The sequence below is a fragment of the Sphaerodactylus townsendi genome, linkage group LG07, assembly GCF_021028975.2.
Source record: "Sphaerodactylus townsendi isolate TG3544 linkage group LG07, MPM_Stown_v2.3, whole genome shotgun sequence".
Classification (NCBI taxonomy): Eukaryota; Metazoa; Chordata; class Lepidosauria; order Squamata; family Sphaerodactylidae; genus Sphaerodactylus; species Sphaerodactylus townsendi.
In genome coordinates this window covers 77,499,492-77,517,078 of record NC_059431.1, presented here as the reverse complement: position 1 = coordinate 77,517,078, position 17,587 = coordinate 77,499,492, and the positions used below count along the sequence as shown (strand labels likewise).

General features: G+C 39.2%; 1 protein-coding gene across 8 annotated transcripts in view; it reads right to left on the bottom strand.

Moving 5' to 3' along the window:
* Window positions 1-2,022: 2,022 nt before the first annotated feature.
* Window positions 2,023-17,587, bottom strand: part of APBA1 (amyloid beta precursor protein binding family A member 1) — a 104,279-nt gene continuing 88,714 nt past the window's right edge. For all 8 annotated transcript variants that reach the window (XM_048503156.1, XM_048503160.1, XM_048503161.1 and 5 more), the window contains 6 exons: window positions 14,989-15,174; window positions 14,593-14,772; window positions 13,686-13,898; window positions 11,473-11,592; window positions 7,890-8,030; window positions 2,023-6,349 (listed from right to left, as the gene is read on the bottom strand). In XM_048503156.1, the coding sequence (XP_048359113.1) occupies window positions 6,278-6,349; window positions 7,890-8,030; window positions 11,473-11,592; window positions 13,686-13,898; window positions 14,593-14,772; window positions 14,989-15,174 (912 nt within the window). In that variant the 3' untranslated portion in view covers window positions 2,023-6,277. The remainder of the gene's footprint in view (window positions 6,350-7,889; window positions 8,031-11,472; window positions 11,593-13,685; window positions 13,899-14,592; window positions 14,773-14,988; window positions 15,175-17,587) is intronic.

The following is a 17,587-nucleotide window of genomic DNA, read 5'->3' as shown; positions in this document are numbered from 1 at the left end:
TTGGGGATGCTTCAAGTGAGGGTCATCTGACTTCTCCCTGCTCTTACTTGCAATAACTTGTGGCTGGAAGTACTATGTTGACCAATATCAAGATTCTCTGTTCTGAAGTTGAGGACCACATCCATGAGAGACATGTTGCCATCAATTTCCACACCATGTTCATCCCCAATACCATTCTCCACTATGCTATAAAAGTGTAACCTGTGACTATTCCTGGGATTACTTTGGCTTAGCCTGTTTGCCTTTCTCCAGGCATCATCTCCCATCACACCCAGCAGTCAGAAACCCCTTTCCTTTTGAGGTCCTTCTGCTGTAATCTCATGGCATTCAGATATTAATCCTCCGCTGTCTTAACCAACCATTGCAGCTAACAGTCTCAACACAGAACCATGTTTTTCATAACTGCTGCTGCTGCTGCTTCAGCCATCCCTCTGACACTACAATATTCATCTAATTTGCTCTCTTGGCACCATTGCAGGCTATCTCAATTTCATTGATTGGTTATTGTGCAAGAATCACAATGTCTGCATCATCATCATTCCAAATTGCTGCCATGAAGTCTAGGTTATATATATTCTGTATTCTCCAGGTGAAAAAAGCGGACTCATCTGACAACCTCTCTAGCAGATTTGGATGCCCAAATCCCAGACTATGTGACCAGGAATCAGGTTCCCCAAATTAGCTTCTCAGACTATACTCTGAACAATTAATCCAGATGGCTGTCTCTTTGAGAGTAGCCATTAAGCAACCACCCAACCACTTGTTATGGAGTCATGTTTTCCAGCCAATTTATTCTATTATTGCCAACTTTGTGGGAATACACAAGTGCAGTCAGTGATCCCTGTGGGAACCCAGTTGCTGGGTAGTGGGAGACACAGGCAGGGCCTTTAATCAGCAATAAGGACGAGACGCTGGGAGTGCTGTCTCTCTCAGCACGTAATTCCAAAATTGTCTAGGTGGTAGCTGAATTCCAAAGAAGTGTGAGGTAACTCCCTCAATAATCAGGCAAGCTAGAACAGGGTGTCACTGGTCAGAAGATGATTGCTGGTGCCTCGATGCCTAAGTGGGTAAAATGATGTGCAGACTTAGTGAGGTGTTCTGCTACAATTTTTTTTGAAGACTCTGAAAATTTCCCTCCATTTCTTATGAAGATTGGCAGGAAACTTTTTAAATCAAAAATATTAGCATTTGGTGAGGGTGCTGCTCTGACACATCTCAATATAAAGGATCATCTTTCCCTCCATTCACCGCCCCCCCCCCCCTTGAGGAATAATGATAACACTTGGATCTCTGCAACAAGAGACCAGAAGGCTGTGCCACAACTGTAACCAAGCAAGATAAACACAATTTCTATCTTTCCCCCTTTCTTGTCCAGGTAAGCTTTCCTTCAACTGGGAAGAAGGAAACAGGTGTTATATGTGTTTTTGCCTTTGGGGTGTTTGGTTGGCCACTGTGGAAACATGATATACCTCAGGAGTATTTGGTATGACCCAACAGGTTCTTCTGCCTTATATTCAGGGAGTGATTTTCAGCACTCAAAAAAAAAAAAAGATTGAGCAATAAGAAACTGCATTTGATTTTTGTATGCATTTCCAATGTATGCATAACTGTGAAAGACCAGCGCAAAGGTAAAAAAAAATGCACCTATAAATTCTCTGCATATATAACAAGAATTGGTGGAGGGGTTGATGTGAGCCAGTGCTATTTTTTTTATTATGACCATGTGGGGCAGGGTTTGGCAATGTCATAGGGCAGGTAAAGAAGAATGGCTCCTGACTTTGGAGCTGGCCCCTAAATCCCAAACAAATATGCCAAGGGTGTTAAGCGGCTACTGGTAAAAGTCCTAAATATATATAATAGGGAGAAGTAACATGTTTTGCATGGGACGTAGTTACGATTCAGAACTGCTTTGTCCAACTTTATCTTCCATGAGTGCCGGGAGAGTATGGAAATAATACATAATTGATCAGTGGTTCAAACAACAGTAAAGTCTTCCTATACCAATGTTAACAGAGTCTTGGCTGTTATCTAATGCCTTTTTTTGGTATGTTTGTTTATTGTTGCAAATGTTACAGATATTAGCACTCTGTTAAATAAAGGAATGTAGCACACATGAATACATCACAACAAAACAGAGGCCAAGAAAAATAATCAAACCATATCCCCCTTAAGCTTCAATACAGAAAAGGGGCCAAAGACCTGCGACAGAAGTCTGAAAAGTTACATTCAGTAGAGGTGTATCAAGATCCCAGGCTCACATTTTTGTGTGTATATATATATAATATGTATATATAATATGTATATATTTATATAGAGCTCATCAAGTTTAGTGTTTACAAAGAACAATATTATTACAAATACAATACTATACTTCTTCCAACAGTTTTCAATAATTTCTATTCATCCTCTTTATAGAACAATAGTACCGTTTCCTATCCATTAGTACTGTGCTCCCTCTATGTATATATACACACACACGCTTGCCATCTTCAGACACAGGATTTTAAAAAAATTCCCCAAAGTACAACGAACTTCCCACCGTATCACAAAAGCCTGAACTTGGGAAACTTCAAAATATATTGCAAGTTATAATGTGATCCAGACACACAAGGATAAATCAAGAGACAATTTCAACTTTATTGTAAACATGGAAGAGTTGTTAGGATACGCAGTTATCATCCTTGCTGGAGTTTGCAAACTGAAGTGCATATAAAATAAACTTCTGATTCCACAGAGAATGTAATCTGCATCACTGTTCAACCAATGGTGTCGCCTCTAACCTTCCAATTCATATTATTCAAATCCTGCACATTGAAGACTTTAATTGGTTATTAAAAATGTAGCTAAAAGGTTCTACCCTTAAATTGTACAGAAAATCATTTGGATGAACTGAGCTATTTATACAACAATTTCTCTGACTGCAACAGCAGCTTCCATAATTAGGAAGAGATTCACATCCTTGTATAGTTTAGTTTAAGAACACTCATGTACGCAAGAGGAGGCTCTGGTACTGGGAACAAGCCTCTTATATCCCAATTAGTGTTAAAGCCTATTGCAATAACACAGACCAGAAGCTGCTTGAGAAATGAATGATTTTCTCTGATATTTCTACTAATTTGAAAACTGATCATAGTAATTCCAGTTACAAAGATGTCAATGTTTAGATCTTTCTTTAACTTTTATATTGGCTCTGTTCCCATTTGTGCTGATACAACACTCTCCAAAATCTATGAAAATAACTGTCTTAGGTGAGCCAGAAGCAAGAACAAATTTATTCTGGGAATTAACACTGCTGAGCAATAGCTGGGCCCTCTTAGCTTTTTATTCCAATTTCTGGAACATGGGTGAAATTTCTGGAACATCTGCTTTAAATGTAGGGAAATGAGGGAAGACTTGTCTTAGGCTTTTTCCACACAGGCGGAATACAGTGTCCCAGGGACACTAAAAACAGTGTCCCTGGGGAGGGGTTTGCACGGCTGCCGCTGCCGCATCGCAGCAGCGGTGGCCTCACAACCCCCAAGCGGCGTGAAGCCGCTGTTTCTGAACCGTGCTCCCTGAGCGGGGTATTTCAGAAACAGTGGCTTCCGACTGCTGCTGTGCGAATGCCCCACCTACCTCACAGGATGTTTGTTGTGAGAGGGAGGATATAAATCCAACTCTTCTTCTTCTAAAGGTGAGCCAGGGAGGGAGGAAATAATGTATGGTATCTAAAATAAATTATATGTAGTATATATCATGCTTCCATTGGTTTTTGTATATTCATGTACAGTTACTTATGAAAATTGTTCATGTGGGCTTTCGGAAAGCTCAGAACTCTTCATCCAGGCCTATCTATCTAAATACAAAATAATATCAGCAACCTGGAAAATTAATACTACTGTATTTTTAAAAATCATTCCATGGTTTGAAATCCTTTAACAAAAAACATAATAATTTGGGTGTTTTCACACTGAACATATAAAATTCCTACTATGAATCTTTCAACACCTCCCCTACTCAAATGAGGTCTATTTCCCTCTCTCTTGTACAGCAGCCTCTATTTTTCAGCAGTGAAAATTCAACCTATGTTATGTTAAATTTAATGTGTATACCGCCCTCCCCCAAGGATGTTCACTATCCAAGTAAAAAAGGAAACATAACATTTGCGTGGACTACACATTCATATTTTTTCAGATTTGTTGTAAGACCTTAAAAGGGGAAATTCATAAATCTTTTACTAATTGTTCCATACTAAAGTAAATTGTCAAATATTATGAATTACATTTATTATTTTATTTTATTTTCCTTTCCAAGATGGAAATCAATTTAAAAGAAAAGAAAATTAATTATATTTCTCTTATTTGGTACTCCCAACAGTTAGACTGAATCCAAATTCACATTGCCTTTATTTCCAGTATTTGGAGTTCTCATTGGTTTAAGTTGCTGCCAGTTTAAACAACAGCCTGATAATATGTAAATCAGACACACCTACGCCTAAAGATTTTAGAATGACTAAGGTAGCCCGAAGTACATCGGATCAGGCAGCCAGCGTTTGCCCTGACAGCTGTGCATTCCTATTCTGTGTTCTGTCTTTCCTATACATCTATTATATAGGTAACAGAACATTATCATTTACAACTTTGATGGAGGAAATAATGCCCAAATTCCTATATTACGTGGCCCCTTCCAGCAATATAAGGGGGGTAGAGTACAGAGGTAGTAACTCCCTGCTTCCTCAGCCTATTTATTTCACCCATTAAGTGGCTGAACCTCAGCCGTATGCCATCACTTAACTATGCAACAGGTACATGCAAATATCCCAACCCCTTTAATGGATGCACCACTGCTTTCCTGAATAGTGTTCTGGGGTGTCATCTTACAAAATATGTATCTCCAATTTTTCTTCCCCCTCATGTATAAGAAACAGTGGCTAAATTCTAGAAAGGCAACCATGTTAGTATGCCATAGCAAAACTATCAAAGAGCCTTGAGGAACCTGGTGGCATAGGTTTTTGTGGCTCCATCCCACAAAGGTATCTGTCCTGAAAAACATATTCATGGTCAAGGTGCCAGAGTAACTACTTTTTATTCTTTCTGCAACAAATAACGAAGTCTACTAGCCTTGATTTTAAATATCATCACTAAAACATTTCGGAACACTCTTTCATTGCACAAGCATCTCTAGTAAATGCTCATACTCTTTTAGATCCCATGTTTGAGATTAACTTCATACACACACACACACACACATATATATTTATATATACATATATATTTATATGTGTGTGTGTATATATATATATATGTATATATATTACAAAATAAATTAAATATATAGCCTTCAACTATTCCAATGATGCTATGGTCCAAAATTAAAGAGAACTTGCCTTTAAAATATTAAATACAAACTTCTGGACCAAAGATATGTTAAAAGTATACTGGCTCAGAATAACAATTTAGAACTGTATAGACTTGAGAAAATGTTACAACCAATCAACCTGCATCCACACACATATACTACACATTCACAAAATGAAAAAGAATATGAAATTAAGGTCTGAACACAGTCTTACCCCTGCCCCCACTAATTCAGTTGGGTATTTAGAACTGCATCACTCAGCTTTAGAAAGAAAGTAGGGATTAGAAAAGCCATTTGGAAAAAACATCCTGCACCTAAAAATAAAGTACTTTGAAGAACCGGAGGAGAAAGGCTTTTACGTCGCAAGTAGCAAAATCTTCCACCAACAATGCAGATAGGATAAACACTACCCTTAAGGCAATATTTGCCAGATACACAGTTAAAAAATGGACTTTGCCCATCTTTCCTTCCTCAAATATAACTCCATTTTTCTTAGAACAAGTATCATCATTGGGTTCTTTTCCCTTAATATATGCAGCACAGCATCTTTTCAAAATTAAGAAAACCACATCCAAGAGGATGTGCCATGTAGTTTGACCTATCTGGTAGACAGTGCTTTCTTACATGTCATGTACTTTTGTTGTCTGTCTTAACAGTCACAGAAGCACAACATGGTAATATAGCCTGAACAACTGCAGGTGTGCGTAAGTCAGAAAGAGAGAATCTTGGTTATTTTTCTTTGCTGTGAAGAATTACATAAAACTGTAGCAGTAAAAAGGTGCAACGAAAAAATGTTTTGTACACAGCAGAATGATAAAAGGTAGGGAGAGGGGGAGAGAGAGAGAATGTTTGTTGCTGCAGACACCAAATTGCAGCACAACAAAACACAACCACTAATGAGGAAAAGATCCTCCCTCCATGCATACTGGGAAGGTGAGCTTTAAATGTAAACTGGTTGTTCCTGTGCAGTCAAGAGTCTGTACATGGCAGCTGGCATAGTCTTCATGTGAATCTGAAAAAAACAAAAGGACAATTGAGTTAGTGTGCCTCCAATGCATTTCCCAAATAATAAAAATGGAGTTCTACATTTTATGTTTTGAGGATGAGAAGATACTCAGGAAGCAGCAAATGTGTCTTCTAAGTGAAAAGTTTGCAATCCATCCACACTTTCTGGGGAATGAACTTCATAGCTCAGTGGGATTTACGCCCTACAAAATAGGCAATCAGGCACTGATACTCAATAAGAGGCAGCATAGTGTAATGTAAACCAAAATTCACCCCAAAATATATGTTCTTTTTTCTCCTTCACTCTCTTCCTGGCTATATATCTTCCTACCTTTATTCTTTCTATTCCTTTAAAAAAAGCTTAAACACAACAAAGGGCTCTTAGATTCATCTATAAGTTCACTGTATATTGTGATACACCAGCTGAAGGCCTCTACTGTAGTTAACAGAATATTAGGCTTGGGTGAGAGAGAGAGGAAGTTCAAATCCCAGTCAAACAAGATAACCCACTGGGTCCAATGATTCCCGTCCTTTTTTTTTGCTGTCCTGGTTTTCTACTTGCAAGACATTTTTAAATACTGGTAAACACTTTGTAATGTGATCCTCTACTTGCAGCCATTAGTGGTGAAGTCCACTCTGGCACTTCATTCAGCCCTGAATTATCTGGTAAGTCGGATGTGAGTTTAAAATGCAATGTACTATGTACTATGCTTAAAGAGTCCTATGCTCTTTGGAGGATTGGCAGGGTACCGATGGAGCTACGAGAGCTATAAATTCACACTTCGTAGTAGAGCCAGTCTTTTATCAGTCTTTTCATTTGGCTGATGGAAACAATGCAACAACAATGCAATTTGACCTGGGGTGTTCATACTGCTGCGGTGGTTAAGAAGGCCCAGCAGAGGTTGTATTATTTGAGACTCTTGAGAAAACAACAATTGCATGAAAAACTGCTGGTGACCTTCTACCACTGTGCTATAGAGAGTGTCCTGACATACTGCATCTGTGCATGGTTTGCCAGTTGCCCAGTGGCAGATAGGAAGGCACTCCATAGGGTGATTACTACTGCCCAGAGAATTATTGGATGCCCTCTCCCCTCTTTAGAAGAACTTTATAACTCCCGCTGCTTAAAAAAAGTTCGGTATATCCTGAAGGACCAGTCTCACCCTGCTTTTTCTTTTTTTGAACTATTACCATCTGGCAGAAGATACAGGATCATGAAGACCAGGACAACTAGACTCAGATACAGCTTTTATCCTAGAGCTGTGGCTATGATTAACTCCATGGTGATGTGTTGACGTGGTGGTGGCTGCGTAGAGATGGTTGTGTAGGGATGGCTTTCAGTTGGGGGTGTGCGGATTGCAGCCCCCCAATGCCTAGTGCGGATTGCAGAGATGTTCGTTGGGTGATGTTTTGTATTTTTGTACTTTCGCTGTTTTGTATTTTCGTTGTGTGGACACAAGGCACAATGTGTGTACACAGTGACATTAAAGTTATTCTATTCTAACAAAGCCAGGACACAAGTGAAACTTAGAGTTGCCACCTCCTACCTCACCAACAGCATTTGAGAGAATGTGGACAATCTTCTCGTGAGGTGTTGCTACAACACTTTGCCCATTTATTTCAATAATTCGGTGGCCCACTCGTACTCCTCCTCGCTCTGCAATTCCTCCTCGCATAAGGCTACAGATCTGGAAAAGCAAAACATTAAACAATGACCAGTGGTGTATCTACAGAAAATGGAGCCTGGGGCAAGAACTGATTTTGCACCACCACCACCACCACCACCACCCCCCCCCACAAGCATCCATAGAGGCAGCAGTGATTCTGGAAGGTTCCTTTTGCTCCCAGGGCAATCTGGACATGCTCAGAGAAATTACATTACATTAGGGTTGACAACCTCCAGGTGGAGCCCACATTATAAAGATCTGTTACCCTGGAGAAAATGACTGCTTTGGAGGGTGAACTCTATGACAATGTTTTCCACTTCAGCTTCCCAAACACACAAACACATCACTTAATAGGAAGTAGCCCTTGTTAACCCGCGCGACGACCGATGTGGTATGGAATTCTTTTTCATTTGTGTCATCATATTGTATGGGTTAGTGGACACTCTTAGTCTGGTTTTTCGGTTGAGACCTGACTGACTTGGGAGACTCCAGCATAGCTCTCAATGTCATCGAAGCATGCAAGCCCTTTCCCCACGACAAGGGGGTGCCCATGAGGGGGTTGTTTATTATCATCATCATCATCATCATCATCATCATCATCATCATCATCATCATCATCATCGTTGTTGTTGTTGTTGTTGTTGTTGTTGTTGTAGTTTACTGTCACAGCTGCCAGCTCTCTAGCTGGTGGTGGACCTTTCATTACAATTTGAGCCTCACCCAGAGGCTTAGAATGTTGTAATGTATTGGCGTAGTATTTGTGTGAATCCCAGCAGGGACTTTTTCTGAATCTCACAGATGTTGATTTTGTCAATTTGAAGGTGCATCATCATCATCATCATCATCATCATCATCATCATCATCATCATCATCATCATCATCATCATCATCATCATCATCATCATCATCACCACCACCACCACCACCACCACCACCACCAAAACAGTTATACACAACAAACAAGATCACTATGCTGGATTTTGTATTAAATCACATGTCGGACACTTCCCAAGCATCTAGGACTGTGTGATGTATCGACGAATAATGCATGCAGAACCAAGTAGGGTGGCCTTTTGCAGCTGACATATGGTGATCTTGTCAGCGCTGATTGTTGGTTTTTTTTTAATAATAATTTTTAATTTTATTAGGTAAATCATAAATAAACATTACATTGCGTTTCATTCAACAATTTGTCTCTGCCTTTACTTACATTTTATGGAAAAAAGTAAATAATAAATATAAAACTCCACCATCACCTTGAGGAAAAAAATGGAAAAAATTTTTGATAAAGGAGAAAAAAAAGAAAAGAAAAATAGATGACAAGAAAAAGAAGAAAAAGAGAAGAAGGAAAGAAAAGAAGAAAAAAGAAAAAGGGGACTTTCGATTAAGGACCTTATACTTATTAATCACAGTCTCAATAATATTTTACTATTCAATTTATATATCCTTAATTAATTAATATTTAACATTGAAGGTAAACCAACATTTTTTTTGTTTCAGTTTCTGATTGAAGAAAATCATTAAATGGTTTCCAAGTCTTCAAAATGGTTTCTATGTTCTTCTTTCTTATTATGCCTGAAAGTTTGTCCATTGATGCAAATTCAGTTAAAAGTGAAGTCCAATCTTGCATCTGGGGTGGGATTGTCTTCTTCCAGTTTTGCGCGATCAAAATCCTAGCTGCCGTAATCATATATAACAACAGGATTTTACAGTTTTTTTGGAATTTATCATCTATCATATTTAACAAAAATAATTCTGGACTGAAGCCTATGTCTGTTCCTAATATTAGCTTAATATTTTGGTATATTTCCAACCAAATTTTTTTAATTATTTTACAATTCCACCAAATGTGAATCATGGACCCCTTTTCTTTATTACACCTCCAGCATAAAGGTGAGACCCCTTTGTACATTAGGGCTAGTTTACTTGGACAAAGGTACCACCTGAACAGCATTTTGTAATACTTTTCTTTCAGTCTAGTGCAACAAGTAAATTTTAAGTCCTTCCAGGTTCTTTCCCATTGATTGTTTTTAAGTGCCGTCCAAGGTCTTTAGGCACTGCACCCAGTGTGCCGATTCACCACTGGGACCACTTTTACTGGTTTGTGCCAGAGTCTTTGTAGTTCAATCCTTTATTATTATTATTATTATTATTATTATTATTATTATTATTATTATTATTATTATTATTATTATTAATAATAATAATAATAATAATACAAAAACAGTAATACACAGCAAACAAGATCACTATGTTGGATTTTGTATTAAATCACACGTCGGACACTTCCCAAGCGTCTAGGACTGTGTGATGTATCAACTAATAATGTGTGCAGTAGGATGGCCTTCTGCAGCTGACATATGGTGATTTTGTCAGCGCCGATTGTTTTTAAGTGCCGTCCAAGGTCTTTAGGCACTGCACCCAGTGTGCTGATCACCACTGGGACTACCTTTGCTGGTTTGTGCCAGAGTCTTTGTAGTTCAATCCTTAAATTCTTGTATCGTGTAAGTTTTTCCAGTTGCTTCTCATCAATTTTACTGTCACCTGATACTGCAACATCGATTATCCACACTTTCTTTTTTTCCACAATCATGAGGTCAGGAGTATTGTGTTCCAAAACTTTGTCAGTCTGAATTCGGAAGTTCCAGAGTAGTTTTATGTGTTCATTTTCAGTGACCTTTTCAGGTTTGTGATTCCACCAGTTCTTTGTCACTGGCAGATGGTAGTTGTGGCACAAGTTCCAGTGAATCATCTGAGCAACAGTATTATGCCTCAGTGAATCATCTGAGCAACAGTATTAGTCCGTCTGTGCAATCTTCTTACAGCAGCTAAGTATGTGATCTATTGTTTCGTCTGCTTCCTTGCAGAGTCTGCACTTGGGATCTATAGTCGACTTTTCAATTCTGGCTTTGATGGTGTTTGTTCGAATTGCTTGTTCTTGGGCTGCAAGAATCAAGCTCTCAGTCCCCTTTTTCAAAGTTCCATTTGTGAGCCACAACCAGGTTCTTTCCTTGTCAATTTTGCCCTCAATTTTTTCCAGGAATTTATTCTTATTATTTATTAGATTTAGTACTTTGGCCTCCCTGGCCAAAGCTGGGCTCAGGGTGGCTAACACATATGTCTAAAAATATCAATAAATTAACAATTAAAACAGTCCCACAATATAAAATAGGTGATTTGAACAGTCTTGCCCTTATCTCATTCCCAGAACTCTCACCATAATTTCACAAGATCTCATAAGTAATATTTCACCTGCATCTATGACATGTCACGGTGAGATGTGTTTCTCTGTGTGCCACAGGGAGAAACACATCTTACTGTGACATGCCACTGAATATGCCAGCCATACATGGGAAATGTTAGGACGAAAAACTACCAAATCATGGCCACACAGCTCAGAAAACCCGCACCAGCCAGCTGACTCCTGCCATGAATACAATAACTTGATTAGGATGCTACTTACAATGCCATTCTGTACACTGAAGCCCAGCTGATATCTGAGGTCTGGTCTTCGGATGAGGACAGTAGTTACTGGAGGACATCTCACTATATTCAGCTTAACCCTGGCCTGGTTTTTCAAACCCTTAAAAAGAATACAGCAGAGATAATGTTAAAACTGTCAAAACATTAAGGACATTAATATGAATGTAAATTGCCCATCTTCTTGATATGTATTTGTCAGAGTTGGTAGTATCCGTCTTAATTTGTTCAGGCCTCACTACTGCAAATTAAAAACATGCTGTGTAACAATTCACAGTGATACAACATGACCTGAGCATAACAACAAACCGTATGAAAATTAAACCCATGCTAAGGAACCACATTAGTCCTTTGACCCATGTGGTTCCCCTAGATAAGAAATCGAAGTGGTAAGAAAGTCAGCTGTAGGCAAATGGCTCTTATACCATTTGGTCAGCGTAACAATGTTAACAGTAAACAAAAGTCTGACTTGGGATTTAAGGTGTCAACAATTCCTGGTGGAACTGCACCACAAGCTCACAGTTTGGGGGCATTCTTTAACCCAGGCCTACCTACTGGATAAGCAGGTAGCAGCTATGGCCAAGAGTACCTTTTATAGGAGTGCCAACCTTGAGGTGGTGGTTGGAGATCTGCCACTATTACATCTGCTCTCCAGGCGACCCAGATCAATTTACCTGGAGAAAATGGCCACTTTGGAAGGTGGACCCTATGAAATTATACCTCACTGAGGTCTTTCCCCTCCCCAAACTCCATCCTCCTTGGGCTCTACTGTCAAAATATCCAGGTATTTCCCAATCCAAAGCTGACAACCCTAGCCTTTTACCAGCTTTACCAGGTTAGACAGCTGCTGCCATTCCTGGGCAGAAAGGATTTGGCCACTGTGGTCCATGCCCTGGTTAACATTAGTCTACTGCAATGTGCTCTATGTGTTCAGAAACTTCAACCAGTTCAGAGTTGCCTGCATGTGGACTTGAGAAACACACACAGTAAATAAAAACACAAGCCTAAGATGAGAAAAGGCCATTCAGCAGCCATCTGGTGTACACAGAAGCACAAGGACCTAAGACATTTTCATTCCATTTTATAGCTCTCACTTTGGGGTGACTGGGCTTTATTTATAACCCAAAATGTATCACCCAATCCAGACTCAAACATCATCTGTGCACCATATGGCTGTCTGTTAGCCTTCTAAATCAAAAAAATGAAGGTGCTAAGTATACATGCATTTACTCCAAAAAATCTGAAAATACCAATTGTGTCCACACTTCTCTCTTCATATCATACACCCCATTACTAGCATGCGTCATCTCTCTATAAAAAGCCACCTGTAATATTTTTAGAAGCTATATGCTTTTAAAGGTGAGATTATGGCTTGTCTTTAAATAATTCAGATAGAATACCATAAATCAAAAACCAAAGCAATAAATTCACTGTCTATTCTCATTTCACAATAAAAATGCACCTCTTCTGTTAATAGTCACAGTACTTAACAATTTCTATATCTAAGTGAATACAATCTCTTGCTTGCCAACTTGACTATTTTACTTCCATATTAACCTCAGAAGTAAACACTCAAAGCGTCAAATGAATCTGCATTTTTGCTGACAATTGCTAGGTCATTTTCTGTTAAGAAATGTGCCCAGAGGTACCCATGACAACAGCCAGATGTTGCAGTAAAAAGCAGGACATCATACAGCAAGGTCTCTATAGCAACAAGATAGCAGCAGTGAATATCCAGAAGAATTAAAAACAGAGGCAAGTCAGTAGGAGATTCTTAGTTCCAAACTGGATTTATCCATGGAGAGGAGGGGAAGGTAGAGAACCAAAGACAGAAGTCATCCATGAAATACTGATGTTGCCAATCTGCTTAATCAGTATTTATGGATTTATAAATAGAAGTGGTGGGAATATGATGAGCAGGATCATGAAATGGCAACAGACCCAGTGGCTAATAACCCAGAGAAACCACGAATAAAGACTATAAGTCATCCCTAAGTACTAACTGTAAACTGCAGGAGGCACTGGTTTGTTTGGTGGAGTGAGAGAACACACACACATACACAAAGCACTATGCTTGGCAAAAGACAGTCTATCCTGATTCAATGTTCAAGTATCATCCGCCTTTCTGTCTGCTGAAGAGCAGACAACTTGATTGATAGGCAGGAATCTGTTTTAAACTGAATGAAATTTCTGTACCTTTATGATACTCTGGCATGTCGAGAGTGGTAGGCCAACTAAGCTAGTCCCATTGATTGACATGATTTGGTCCCCTATGTTCAATTTCCCAGATTTCTCAGCTGGTCCTCCATGCATCATGTTGGCAATAATAACTGTAGGCAAGATGGATCCCCATCCGGACTCGACAATGACTACACCCAGAATTTCGCCCTTCTGTTTCTCAATGAAAACCTGAATCAGAAGAAAAGGTATTGAGAACATCGACTAAAGGTGATTCTCCTTCAAGAAATGCAGAGAACATGCAAAACTGCCCTTAAAAACAATCTTCTTTCTCCTATCTCTGAAACAAGATGAAGAAAGATTTATTTCAATAAGAAAAATGTATGAACTTATAGTGTATGAAACAGTGAAGCATAATAAAGCAACGGAAGCACCAAGATTATTACTATGAATTGAAATATCTCCAAATTAGATTTTATTTCTACTTCCTGCAGATTAAACATTTTATCTGTAAAGCTTTGAACATATGGAATTTCTTCACAAGCCTCTTGAAACCCTGTTATGTCCACAAACATGAAATTGTTGGCTGCATTAACTATTTATTCTTCTGTCATGTTAAACTGATGTACAGCATGCCAAACGTTTTAAAAGCTGTTTCTTAAGACAGCGCATAGCATATGGCAATGAGTCCAAGTGCTGATAAATTTAGCACTGGCTTTTTCATTATTATTTTTTAAGCAAGAGAAATGCAAAAAGAATGGCTGTTGATATTCCTGGAGGATGGACAGTGTTCTTTCCTGTATGGTTGAAAGTCATTCACAAGAAACTCTTAATGGCTGTGTAATTGTTACTGCGTAATTGCTGTTATTAGCTTGCCCTGGGGGATTATTAGCCTAACAGTATCGTGTCTAAAATGAAAGCGTACGTCCTTGCAGTTCTCAGACTTGGAGAAGTGGATCAGGTCATCGTTGTACATGTCTTGGGTGTTGAGCAGGTCACTGTATTCCTTCTGGCTTAGGTCTTCGGGGTTTATTCCATTTGCTCTTAAAAATTCCTGATAGGCCACACTGAATGCCTGACCTATGGACTGTGCAATTAGCTGTGCCTATATAGGTGCCAAAATAAGGAAAGAAAAGAAAGAAACCACATTAAAATAAGATATATCAAATTAGTTTATAATGTCAAGTGAAAGCTGGGAGAGTTTAAAATAGAGATGTTCCAACTGGCCTCCACCTTAGGGGTAGAAGTATGACCTTGTCTTGGTTGTCAAATTCTGCTTTGATTAATTGACCTGAGAATAACAACAACAAATTCTACTTACGTCCTCAGATTCAAAAACATGGCAAATCATTTTATACTGTCTTTTTCCATCCTGGGATGGGTGAGATGCTTCCACATTATCTTGGGAATTAGATCTTGGCATTCTCCTGCGAGCCATCAATACAACTATATTCCCAATATCTGCAATATAGGAAATGGTCCTGAGAGGATGATCCATCATAGTTTCCTAGAGAGACAAATTCCTGTATTAGAGTATTTTAGCACTGACATACAACAAACATTTAGTATATACAACTATTTAGATTCCATTAATGGAAGAGAATCTTATCACTTTTTTAGGAAAGTAATGATAATGAAGAATGACAATTAGAAATCAATAGGAAATAATAGGGTATTAAGATTGACCCACCTAGTCAAGTGCCACAAGCCAAATGGAGGACACAGGGAATCTCTCCCATGCTCTCCTACCAGTGAACCACATGCTAGATAAGAGCGCTGAATGACCAAGTCCTGCCCCTAGCCCTCCTTGCTTAATTCCATCTCTGGAAATTGCGCTGGATGTGGACAGGAAGGTATGCAGAGGCATGTCTTCTTGACCACAATCTCCCCAAACCCACGTTGAGTATGACCTTGGAGAAAAATCATATGAAATCAGGCTTGGGAAAACCTGAAGCGAAGCAGCGGGAAATTTGCAGGGTGAAAAACCACAACATGGCATAATTGAGAAGACCAATTTGAAACCACTGCTGTTTGGGAGGAGGGGGAGACACAGAGCAAGAGCTCAACTGGAAGTCAGGATCTCTGGGTTTCTTCACATCATGCATAAGCTAATCAGATTACCTTATTTGGGGCCAGGAAAAAGCATAGCCAAGATAACTTGTACTATATAGCCAAGCTGCTAGTACAGCTAAGTCAACTTGTCCATACTTCTAACTATATTGACTTTGGATAGTACCTTTTCCAATATATAAAACAGCATAGTTTAATCGTAAGTATCAAAATTCACTTTGAAAGTGCAGCATTTTACTTTCCCTTTGTAAACCAACATTTTGGGTATTTGTTCACAACAGAGTTGTGTACTGCTCTCTCAGTTTAAAAATTCCCAAGACAGCTTACTGTAGTGAAAATACTAAAAAGGAACATGTACAGTAATAAAACTGTGAATCATATAAAATTCTTAATGAGAACATTGTCAAAAATCAAAGTAATAAACTCTTCCCTGGTAAAAAACACACAGAGAGTAGTGAGAGGGGGGAGGGGGGAGGGGGAGAGAGAGAGAGAGAGAGAGAGAAAATAAAATTTTTAAAAGGCACGGTCTAAGTTCTATACAACTAACACATAAATCCCATTGATTATACAAAGCCAGCATCAGAAAAAAAGGATTAGAACTGGAAAAAAACAACAATAGGAACAATAAGAACATCTTTGCTTGGTGCCTGAAGCTGCACAGATGGGTTTCTAAAGGCAAATGCAATAACAGAATCAGCCCTGTCTGTAAGGAGTATGAATCTCGCCTCTGAAGGTCAATGAAATTGGGAGCAAAGCTTCTGAAGAAGATCTTAACTTGTATGTAGGTTCAAAAGGCAACAGGCAATCCTTTAGCTACCCTAGCCCAGGATGTTTATGTCTTTTAAAGGTAAGCTTTCAGCTGGGCTTAGAAGCAAATCAGTAGCCAGATAATATAGTTCTTTAAGAATAGGTAAGGATTCCTGTAACCTGTCCCACACTAATGATCAGGCTAGTGGCATTTTAAGTTTCCAAACAGTATTCAAACAGTACGCAAATTACATTGCAATAATTTAACGTGGATGTGATCAGAGATAGTATAACCACAGACGGGGCTGGTCTTCAAGGAACTTACTAAAATTAGTTAAAGTTGTTCCATGTCACAGGTGAAATCCATCTGTAGGCACAAATCCAGAAGCTCTTTTCACCCTCAAGATACAACCCTGTCTAGAATGGGTTGGAGTTCATATACCTTAGGCTTAGCCATATTAAGAAGAAGAAGAGTTTGGATTTATATCCCCCCTTTCTCTCCTGTAGGAGAATCAAAGGGGCTGACAATCTCCTTGCCCTTCCCCGCTCACAACAAACACCCTGTGAGGTGGGTGGGGCTGAGAGCGCTCCGGAGAGCTGTGACTAGCCCAAGGTCACATAGCTGGTTTGTGTGGGAGTGCACAGGCTAATCTGAATTCCCCAGATACGCCTCCACAGCTCAGGCAGCAAAGTGAGGAATCAAACCTGGTTCCTCCAGATTAGAATGCACCTGCTCTTAACCACTACGCCACTGCTGCTCCCTCAGTTTTACTTCATTCATACCCCACCTTCCTCCACAACAGGGACCCCAAGAGGCTTACATCATTCTCCTCTCTTCCACTTTATCCTTATAACAACTATGTGAAGTAGATTTGGCCAAGAGTGTGAGTTTAGGTCACCTGGGTCACCCCTACTGAGCTTCCATGGAGACAGAATATTGGGATTCAAACCTGGATCTCCCAAGTATATAACTATTACACCCCACTGCCTCCCTTATTTAGACAGGGCTTGAGTTGTTCTGGGGAAAATGAGCTAAGTTGGTGTACAAGTGTTGGTGTTAGCAGCTTTTTCCCCTCAAGTATTCAAAGTATTCAAGAAAACGA